Source organism: Elephas maximus, chromosome 3, assembly GCF_024166365.1.
Source record: "Elephas maximus indicus isolate mEleMax1 chromosome 3, mEleMax1 primary haplotype, whole genome shotgun sequence".
Taxonomy (NCBI): Eukaryota; Metazoa; Chordata; class Mammalia; order Proboscidea; family Elephantidae; genus Elephas; species Elephas maximus.
In genome coordinates, this window is record NC_064821.1 from 121,646,212 (window position 1) to 121,658,101 (window position 11,890).

The 11,890-nt window shown below is 38.9% G+C and overlaps 1 protein-coding gene across 5 annotated transcripts in view; it reads left to right on the forward strand.

Annotated features, from left to right (window-relative positions):
- TNNI3K (TNNI3 interacting kinase) overlaps window positions 1–11,890 on the forward strand; it is a 380,317-nt gene that overhangs the window by 282,207 nt on the left and 86,220 nt on the right. For all 5 annotated transcript variants that reach the window (XM_049879574.1, XM_049879578.1, XM_049879575.1 and 2 more), the window contains one exon: window positions 6,346–6,455. In XM_049879574.1, the coding sequence (XP_049735531.1) occupies window positions 6,346–6,455 (110 nt within the window). The remainder of the gene's footprint in view (window positions 1–6,345; window positions 6,456–11,890) is intronic.

Sequence of the window (11,890 nt, forward strand, 5' to 3'; positions counted from 1 at the left end):
TGTTGGAGGTCCTAGCCAGAGCTATAAGGCTAGATAAAGAAATAAAAAGCACCCAAGTTGGCAAAGAAGAAGTAAAAGTATCTCTGTTTACAGATGACATGACCTTGTACAAAGAAAAACCTAAAGAATCCTTAAGAAAACTACTGAAACTAATAGCAGAGTTCAGCAGAATTTCAGGATACAAGATAAACATGCACAGATCAGTTGGATCCCTCTACATTAACAAAGAGAGGAAGGAAGAGGAAATCACCAAATCAATACCATTTACAATAGACCCTAAGAAGATAAAGTACTTAGGAATAAATCTAACCAGAGAGGTAAAAGACTATACAAAGAAAACTACGAAGTCCAACTATTGCAAGAAACCAAAAGAGAGCTTCATAAGTGGAAAAACAAACCTTGCTCGTATATAGGAAGACTCAACATTGTAAAATGTCTATTCTGCCCAAAGCGATCCATACATACAATGCAATCCCGATCCAAATACCAGTGACATTTTTCAATGAGATGGAGAAACAAATCATCAACTTCATATGGAAGGGAGAGAGGCCCCACGTAAGTAAAGCATTACTGAAAAAGAAGAGCAAAGTGGGAGGCCTCACACTACTTGACTTTAGAACATATTATACCGCCACAGTGGTCAAAACAGCCTGGTACTGATACAACAACAGATACATAGACCAATGGAACCGAATTGAGAATCCAGACATAAATCAATCCACATACGAGCAGCTGATATTTGACAAAAGCCCAAAGTAGGTTAAATGGGGAAAAAGTAGTCTCTTTAACAAACGGTGCTGTCATAACTGGATATCCATCTGCAAAAAAGTGAAGCAAGGCCCATAGCTCACACCATGCACAAAAACGAACTCAAAATGGATCAAAGACCTAAATATAAAATCTAAAATGATAAAGTTCATGGAAGAAAAAATAGGAACAACGCTAGGAACCCTAACACATGGCATAAACAGTATACAAAACATTACCAGAACTAAAAAAACAGCAAAGGAGAAATTAGATAACTGGGAGCTCCTAAAAGTCAAACACCTATGCTCATCCTAAGACTCCATCAAAAGAATAAAAAGATTACCTACAGACTGGGAAACAGTTTTTAGCTATGACATCTCCAATCAGCGGCTGATCTCTAAAATCTACATGATACTGCAAAAACTCAACTACAAAAAGACAAATAACCCCATTAAAAAATGAGCAAAGGATATGAACAGACACCTCACTAAAGAAGACATTCAGGTAGCTAACAGATACATGAAGAAATGCTCATGATCATTAGCCATTAGAGAAATGCAATTCAAAACCACAATGAGATTCCATCTTGCTCCAACAAGGCCGGCAGTAATCTAAATAACACAGAATAATAAACTTTGTGGAGAGACTGGAACACTTATACACTGCTGGTGGGAATGAAAAATGGTACAACCACTTTGGAGATCGATTTGGCACTTCCTTAAAAAGCCGGAAATAGAACTACCATACGATCCAGCAATCTCACTCCTTGGAATATATCCTAGAGAAGTAAGAGCCTTCACACGAACAGATATATGCACACCCATGTTCACTGCAGCACTGTTTACAGTAGCAAAAAGAAGGAAGCAACCAAGGTCCCCATCAACAGATGAATGGATAAATAAATTATGGTATATTCACACAATGGAATACTATGCATCGATAAAGAACAACGATGAATTTGTGAAACATTTCATAACATGGAGGAACCTGGAAGGCGTTATCCTGAGGGAAATTAGTCAGTTGCAAAGGGACAAATATTGTATGAGACCACTATTATAAGAACTCAAGAAATAGTTTAAACAGAGAGGAAAATATTCTTTGATGGTTACAAGAGGGTAGAGGGATAGAGGGAGGGAGAGGGGGATTCACTAATTAGATAATAGACAATAACTGATTTAGGTGAAGGGATGGACAACACACAATACAGGAAAGGTCAGGACAACTGGACTATACCAAAAGCAAAGAAGTCTCCCGAATAAACTGAACGCTTCAAAGCCCAGAGTAGCAGGGGCAGGGGTTTGGGGACCATGGTTTCAGGGGATATCTAGGTCAATTGGCATAATAAAAACTATTAAGAAAACATTCTGCATCCCATTGTGAAGAGTGGCATCTGGGTGGGGTCTTAAACACTAGCAAGTGGCCATCTAAGAGGCAACAATTTGTCTCAACCCAACCTGGAGCAAAGGAGAATGAAGATCACCAACGACACAAGGTAAGTATGAGCCCAAGAGTCAGAATGGGCCACATAAATCAAAGAGTACTTCAGCCTGAGACCAGAAGGACTAGAAGGCGCCCAGCTACAACTGATGACTGCCATGACAGGGACCACAACAGAGAATCCCTGAAGGAGTAGGAGTGCAGTGGGATGCAGACCCCAAATTCTAGTAAAAAGACCAGACTTAATTGGTCTGACTGAGACTAGAGAGACCCCGGAGGTCATGGTCTCCCGATCTTCTGTAACCCAAGACAGGAACCATTCTCAATGCCAACTCTTCAGACAGGGATTGGACTGGTCTACAAGATAGAAAATGATCCTGGTGAGTAGTAGACTTGGCTTAAGTAAACACATGAGACTATCTGGGCAGCTCCTGTCTGGAGGTGCAATGTGATGGCCTAGGTGGACAGAAGCTGGCTGAATGGACACAGAAACACAGGGTGGAGAGAAGGAATGTGCTGTCTCATTAGAGGGAGAGCAACTAGGATTAAATATATATAGCAAGGTGTATATAAGGTTTTGTATGAGAGACTGACTTGATTTGTAAACTTTTACTTAAAGCACAATAAATATTTTAAAAAAACATTAAAATGCCAGTAGGCAGGTAGACAAAGAATATGGACTTCAGATTTTAAGTACAAATAACTAATAAATATTTGGAAAAACATTAAGGCTCACTACTTATCAAATAATGCAATTTAAATAACAAAAGTGAGCTGATATATTTACCTCCCAAATAGCAAACTGAAAACAAACAAACAAAAAAAAAAAAACCCCATTGCTTTCAAGCCGATTTCAACTCATGGTGACTCCATGTGTTATAGAGTAAAACTGTTCATAGGGTTTTCTTGGCTGTAACTTTAACAGAAGCAGATCATCATGCATTTGTCTCACAGTGCTGCTGGGTGGTTTTCAACTGCCAACCCTTAGGTTAGCCAACTCCAAACCATTTGTGTCCCCTAAACCAAAAAAACCAAACCCATTGCCGTCAAGTTGATTCCGACTCATAGCGACCCCGTAGAGTAGAGTAGAACTGCCTCCCAGGGTTTCCAAGGAATGGGTGGTAGACTCAAACTGCAGATGTTTTGGTTAGCAGCCAAGCTCTTAACCACTTCAAATTAGGAAAATCCTTTATACAATAGAATACCCAATTCTGGGACAGGTGTAAATTAGCCCTCCCATATACTTGTTATAAGTACAACTGGTTAGGAAAGCAGTTTATCAGTAGGTATGAAAAGTCTTGAAAGTAGTTGCCTTTTGACATACTTATTCCATGCCATAAAATATTGTAAATAAATAACCTGTGAAACAAAGAGTCATATTTTAAACAGATATTCTTTGAAGTGTTTTCACCCAAATTTGCAGTAAGATAAAACTGAGGAATGGCTAAATAAATCCCACTAAATGCAGAATCACTAAATAAAATGTTAACATAAAGTTTTAATAACTTGGGAAAATGCTTATATTTAAGTTAGGAAAAAAAAGGATTATATAATTGTATATCCAACAGAAGCTCAAGGATATAAATAGAGAAGAAATATCCAACGGTAGTATGATAAGATTTTAACACTGGTTCTTCTGAATAATAAGATTTTATTCTTTCTAAATCTTTTTATTTTCTAAATTTCTACGTTGGGCAAGTACTTATTTTACAATTGGTAAAATTAGGTAGTAATTCTGAATGACCCATAAAGCAAAATGTTAAGTTACATTGCATTTAATTTCACGAAACCTACTGGAAGTTAATGATAAATAGAATTTAAGTGGGGTAAATTTTGGTGAGGGAGAGGCAGGGATTATCAGTCATATCTCAAAAGTTATTAACATATAGACAGAGGTTTAGGACACAACAATCTGGCAGACAGGAAATAGCAATGACCTGGAATTTAAGCCTCCCGCTGGTACAGAGCAATTATTTCTGAGGAACAGAAAGAGCTTCATGTGTTGTTTACAAAGTATTTTCAATGCAAAATATGCTAAAGAGAGCATAGACTTTGGAACAAGACAGATCTGGATTTGATTCCTGGCTGTACCAACCACCAAACTAGAAAAAAAACTAGTTGCCGTTGAGTCAGTTCCAATTTATGGCAACCCTGTGAATTTCACAGAGGAACTGTGCTCCGCAGGGTTTTTGGAACTAGATCACCAGGCCTTTCTTCCAAGGCATCTCTAAGTTGATTCAAACTACCAATGTTTTGGTTAGTAGCTGAACACTTAACAATTTGCACCAACTGGGGTCTCCTTACCAATTACTTGTTGTTGTTAGGTGCTTTCAAGTTGGTTCCGACTCATAGAGACCCAAGTACAATAGAACGAAACACTGCCCGGTCCTGCAACATCCTCACAATCATTGTCATGCTTGAGCCCATTGTTGCAGCCACTGTGTCAGTCCATCTCATTGAGTGTCTTCCTCTTTTTGCTGACCCTCTACTTTACCAAGCATGACATCCTTCTCCAGGGACTAGTGCCTCCTGATAACATGCCCAAAGGATATGAGATGTGATCTCTCCATCCTTGCTTCTAAGAAACATTCTAGTTGTACCTCTTCTAAGACAGATTTGTTCATTCTTTTGGCAGTCCATATTATATATAAAATTTTAAAAAGTATTTACACACACACACACATACATATGTAAAGATAATACCTACCTTGCATGATTGCTATGAATATTGTGGTGTGTTCTATAAAAGTAGCTGTTAAGTTTCTTTTCAAAGGGTTGTAGAAATCTCTGGGTGCAGGACAGGAAAATATTTAGTGATGGAGAACCTACAGTGAAGTCCCAAGAATAACACAGACACTCTACAGTAATGGGAAATTTGAAGTGAGTAATATTCAGAAAAAAGGAGCCCTGGTGGCACAGTGGTTAAGCACTTGGCTGCTAACCGAAAGATAGGCAGTTAGAACCCACCAGCCACTCTGCGGGAAAAGGTTGTGGCAGTCTCCTTCCATAAAGGTTACAGCCTTGGAAACCATATCTGGCAGCTCTACTCTGTCCTATAGGGTTGCCATGAGTCGGAATCGACTAGACAGCAATGGGTTTAGCAGAGTTTAGCAATTAATAGTTTAATATTATTAATAATTAAAGTCCAAGCATTCCTATAACCGGTAATAGGGTTAAACGAAAAAAAAAAAAATCTATTCTGCCCGAGTGATACAGGTGTTTTCAGAAGTACAAAGTTCAATGGCTCTACATCTCTTGCTACGTATCAGCTAAGCCCTTTAGCCTGGAATATATTACATTGGACAGACTGGTCCAATCTACCTCTCAATCTTTACTTCCTTTAAAATCCTGTGCACACCCCAAACCCAAACCAAACCCATTGCCATCAAGTCAATTCTGACTCATAGGAACCCTATAGGAGCCAGTCACTCTAAACTACTTGGCCTTTGTATGCTCCTGGGTCACTGTTTCTTTGTACTTTTTAAAAATTCCCTCTGATCAGTATTTGTTGACTGAATAACCAAATGAGTAAACAATGATAAACTCATAGTATCAAAATATGCACCATTTTGTTTAAAACACTAAAAAAATAAGCAGAGAGGCCTGTTTTAATCTGATCTGATGTTGTACAGATTGGCTTTGGGGGGGGCATTTTTTTGTGTGTGATAAAATAATTAAAACCACTATTTGTTTCCAAAACTTTTTCATTTCATTCTGTATCCATTAAGTAATAACTTCCAGTCCCCCACCCCACACACACAGACTCTCTGGTAACCTCTAATCTCTCAGTCTCTGTGAATTTGCCTATTCTAGATACTTCACATGAGTGGGACGGTAAAATACTTGTTCTATTATTTCTGGCTTATTTCACTTAGTATGTTTTCAAGGTTCATCCGTGTCCTAGTATGTATCAGGACTTCATTTCTTTTTATGGCTGAGTAAATATTCCATTGTGTGTGTGTACCACATTTAGTTGATCCAGTCATCTGTTAAAGGACACTTGGGTTGTTTTCACCTTTTGGTTATTGTGAATAGTACTGCAATGAACACTGGTGTACAAGTATCCCACAGATTGATTTTGACGACTAGGGAACCTGCTTATATATTTTTTGAAATAAATATGTGAAACTCAAAACTTTGACATGATCACTTGGTTTGCAGCTGCTGCCGCGGCAGACATGGCTTACCACCACATCAGACCTCCCGTTGGCTATTCCATCCCCAAGCCCATATCATCTCTGCTGATGCGAGGGTGGAATGCCTGTCCTGAAGTGAGTACTTTTTATTTCCTCTTAGAAAATGTGTTATGGTCAAAATCTGTCACAAATAGTATAACTCCAAAGTCTACTTTCAGTGTATATTTTAAGACTGTCAGGGCAAAAAGACTGATCTGCCTTCTGCTCTTTAGTCTCTAATTGCCTCAAGAAGTCTGAGTATCTCATATTTCTTTGCTTCCGCTCTCTGCTTTTGAAATGTTTCTCACAACTGATTAGTAAAAGAGAGACCGGGGTATGAAGGATGGGTCACAGGTTCATCTCGGCTGCAATTTTATTATCTATGCTTAAGCCATACTTAGTCATTTTCTGAAGAATGAAAGTTGGCACAAGGTGATTTGTGTTGGCTTTTCATCACGAGGCAGGCCTTAGGCAAAGACCCTGGGCCCAGTGGACTTTAGTAGCCCAGGCAGAAGGCAGAAAATCTAGGTGCTAGTCCTTCTCTGCCTCCCTGGCTAGCTGTGTGACAAAGTGGTTAAGAGCATACATTTATAGTCCAAATGGAGTAATCAATGTTATAGAAGAAATAAATAAAGTAGCAAATATAAACAGTGGAAAAAGCATTTTAAAAATATGGTCATAGATCTAAAAGAAGAGGAAACAGTCATTTAATCCTAGAATGAAATCCCAGGCCATCTGTCTACAGGAAAAGATCGTTCTTAACTGTACCAGACAGGGTGATGTCTATTTCGTTCTTAGAGATTGACAAAGGAGGAGATTCCACAGCCTTTGCTTGATAACACAGTTCAGTACAATATCTAAGAATCCCCTCGCCAGTATGTTTTATCGTCAATTGAAATTCTTGTGTTTTGGCTTCAGCCCATTGCCTCTTCTGCTCTGAGTGGAGGCAATTTAGTTCACACTGTTCATATGGGAAATCCTCATATATAAAGGCCTAGTGGCCTTCACTTGTCCTGCCCAAACCATCTTACTTACTGTTAACCTTTTCTAATAGAGTCATTCCTGATGCTTCTTAGGTACCTTACCTCTCCCCAGCAAGACAGCAGATAAAGTGGGGCTGTTGCTATCTCAGGAAAATATCCTACCAAAGGAGAACGAGACTAAACCTCAGAACAGCTGTTTGGGAGAAGGAAGCAAGTTTCCCATTATTTTTTTTCTAAAAGTTTCCCGTTATAAAATCCAGACAAAGTCATTACCCATCCTAACAAGTGTACAATGAGACTACTATTAAGAAAAATAAAAATTCTTATGGAACATGGATAGAGTACCTCAGAAAAAATAAGCTCTTCTCCTGACCATTAAGCTCTGCCTCCCGCCCATATATCTGACATATACCTGTATTTATTGGTTTAGTATCTTCCCTCACAACCGAGATGTTAGCTTCATAAAAACAGGAACTTTTTTACTTGTTTGTTTTGCTTGGGGCTGTAATCCTAGCACTTAAAACTGTACCTAGATGCTCAAGAAATATTGGTTGAATAAATGAATGAAAAACCACCATGGATTATCAATGCCTCCAGTCTTCTTGTCTAGATTTCTACATCCAGAAAATTTTGTCTTAAAAATATGTGCCTTAAAGTAGTTTGGGGAAAGCTTTTCATGTCTTTCAATATGAACTTCAGGCATATTTTCTGAGAATAAGTATGTCAAGTACTTAATACAGAATTTTCTTCTCTGTGGGATGTGACCTGTTCCAAAGACTAACATAAAATAACAACCAAGAAAATCCCTTTTGCTTTTATTAACTAATTCTTCATGACTATGTATAGGGATATGTGGAAATTTTAACTTGGTAATGAAAGCAAATCATTGGCAACTCCTAAAAACATTTTTTGAGCGGTAGGATGGAAACCACAAGCAGGAATTTGGGAAATGAGAAAGAGAAAACTGAAGAGGGCTTGAAGATGGTACTATTAAAGTGTAAAAAAAAATAATAGTAAGAAAAAGACCTAAGATTGAGTGTTTAGTGGAAGTTTTTCCGGTAAAAAGGAAACCCTATTAGCACAGCATCTGGGCTCTGGGGGATGAGGTTTGGGGAGAAAAATGGACAGAAAGCATATTTGGAAAACAAAGTCTCAATTGGCTGGCGATGTCTGGGCGTGTTGGTGAGGTGAGCCCTACCTGGCTGCAAGCGCTTTACTGTGTATGTGGTGTGTACTTCAGGAGTACGAAGTTGAGCTGCTTCTGTACGGGATATACCTAAGTCATGATTACATTGCCCAGTCCGGTCTTCACCACGTCAGCAGCCTAAGCAGTAAAGAAAAAGGGAACAGTAGGGCTAATTTTTCCTTTTTTCTTCAACAGTTATTTGGGTCTCCACTGTATACTTCCCTGGGAGAGCTGCTGAAAGTTCAATGATGAGGTCCTCTCAGTGGAAATTATGGCTGAGTGTCAGATGGAGATTAATTGAATAAACAACATTAATGTTTCTAGAGTTATAAGCCAAAATGAGTGCTTTCAAGGAAAACAAAATTCAATGAGTATGTGTACTAAAGGAATTGTAGCAAGTTGAGGGACAAAAAGAGAGTACAGGTCAAAGAAGCCTTCGAGGAAGAAGTGGCACTTAAGCTGAGACAGTGAGGATAAACAGAAGCTTTCTGAATGAAGTGAGTTGGCAAGAAGGAAAAAAGTCTAAGCAAATAGAAGATGGGCAAACTGGTTGGGAGAAAAGACCGACAGGACATTCATTATTGAACCATTGTAGCCACTGAGAGGTTAAACCTCAGTACCAGGCATCATTTGAAACAAATTCATCTTTAGATAGATGATGTTAACCTCATGCTATCCTGGTCATCACTTTCTAGGTTATCAGTTTCACCGCTCATTCTTTCACGTCTGTCTTTGCCTCACTCTTTGAATATGAAGCACAAATATTGTCTCTTAGTTGTGTCTTCTCAGTCAGACCCAGACAGACAGAACACAGAGAGGACAGTGAAAATGCCAGCCTACCGGATGGGCGATGCTCGCTGGAAAACAGTGAGATGTGGGAAAAGGTCCTAGCAGGTAGATGGGATCAGATATTGGAAAGCCTTGAAAACCAGACTGGGGAATTTGGACATAACATTTAGGGAATTATATTTTTGTAGGCTCTTAAGCAGCAAAGAGGTATGATAAAAGTAATTGGTGGGATGGGGGGTTCATCTGAGTTTGGTATGAAGGATTTATTTACTTAAAAAAAAAAAATGCATGTAGTTCCTATAGTGAGGCAGGCACTGAATTATCACCTAGTGGGAAACCCTGGTGGCTTAGTGGTTAAGTACTACGGCTGGTAATCAAAAGGTCGGCAGTTCAAATCCGCCAATTGCTCCTTGGAAACTCTATGGGGGGACAGTTCTACTCTGCCCTATAGGGTTACTATGGGTCAGAATCGACTTGACAGCAACGGGCTTGGGTTTTTGTTTTTTGGTGCATTGGACTGGAGCCCTGGTGGTACAGTGGTTAGGAACTCGGCTGCTAACCAAAAGGTCAGCAGTTCGAATCCATTCTGTCTTATAGGGTCCTATAGGGTTGCTGTGAGTCGGAATACACTCGAGGGCAACGAGTTTCATTGGTTTTGGTGCATTGGAGTGACTAGGCATTGTTTCTTAATATACGGACTGCAAATTGTATGCTCCAGATTATCCTGGAATATTTCTTAAAAGGAGGATTTGGGGGAAGCCCTAGTGGTGCAATGGTTAAATGCTCAGCTGCTAACTGCAAGTTCTGTGGTTGAATCCCACCAGCCGCTCAGCAGGAGAAAAGACTTGGCTATCTGTTCACATAAAGATTACAACCTAGGAAACCGCACGAGGCAGTTAGTTCTACTCTGTTTTATAGGGTCGCTATGAGTTGAAATTGACTCAATGGCACACAACAACAACATCCTAAACCTACTGAATCAAAATATCTGGGATGGAGCCTGAGGCTATTCATTTTAACAAGCACCCCAGGTGATGTATGTCCAATAAAGACAGAGAACTAGTGGGCTGACCCTGAAGCAAAAGACTGAAGTCAGAGCAACTTGCTGGGCTGCTATTGCAGTAATCCAGTTGATTACAAGGCAAAGGCTACAATAGTTACCATGGGGATGCAGGGTTCAGGGTAAACCTGAGAACCATTTCAAAGGAAATCTCGTAAGAAGGTGAAAGACTGGATTTCGGAAATGTAAGAGAGGAAAGAGTTCAGGAGAACTGTCATTGCTGCCTTCGGAGAGTTAGCTACTGACCAGAGTACTTGTTAGCCCTTAGGTATCAGGCATATTGTTTGCCGTGAGAGGAGAGAACAAAGCTAAGGGCTCTACAGTAAGGCGATGATGCAGAGAAAAATAGAAAAGTGAAAAGAAAAGATAGCTGCTGAGAAAAAAGTAACTGGGTCTGTAAGGCTAAGCAAAGCTGTCAATTAGAATAGAATGAACTTATCCTGCAAGAAGTTGGCGTAGATGTTCTTCTCACCTTAAAGGTGCTTAAAGAAATGCAAGTGAGACCGGGGGAGGCAGAGAGATGGCACAGGAGTTAAGCTCACGCAGAGAGGCCAAACAAAAATGGAGGAGAAAGAAGCTTGAGTTAAAAGCAAAGAAAAAGTTTTGAATCCAGGGAGAAAAGAGAGAGAGGTAATAAGGTTAAGGACTTTCAAAATAAGAAAGTTATATCATTTGCTGGCAATTCTGAATTGGAAGGGCAACAGTAAGATAGGTGAGGCATATAAGCTTAAATATTTAATTTATTCCGTATTCTTTTTTTTTTTTAAAGCTTTATAACAATGTCCAATGTAGATGCAAAGATATAAAGACCAAGACAAAAATAGAGATAGGGGAATAGGAAGCTTGTTGCCTTTGTAACCTTTCTTTTTCCCACCAGGAAAGGTGAAATATTATAATATTCTATACCCTGAAGGTATGCTTTCATACCTTCATTTTACTGGGATATCAATAATAAAAAATGTTTGAGTATACCTACATTTTTCAAATAAGTGTGGCTTATTCTGAGTATGCTTTTAAATCTAATATTTATATGAACATGTAATTATTCTGCAGAAGAAGTACCCACACCAAATACTGGCTTGCTAAACTCAGGAGATGAAATCTTGAAAGCTTACATGTTAATGAGTTATTTAGTTTTCAAAATCTTAAGTTAATAACAATTGGCAATAAAAAAAAAGCTAGTTAAAATTCCTTTTTGTTCAGGATCCATTGTGTTGATCTTGAAGCCCCGAGTTTGTTCATCTTTTAAAATAATTGAAGCTAAGATCCCCACCTAGTGGATTTAAAGGATTTCGCAGATTTTGCATAAACTCACTGCCTTGGAAATCCTAACCTTTTTTCCTCTTAGAGAAATAACGGGTTTTGAAGACTTCTGCTTAAAATCTAGGATAATTGTCAACAAAACAGTTACAAATAAATGAAATATACTAATAAGCACATCAGCTAGGCTACGGTTAACAAACAAAGCTCAATTTTTATTTTCATACCATAATTGAGAAAACATATCAGGCAC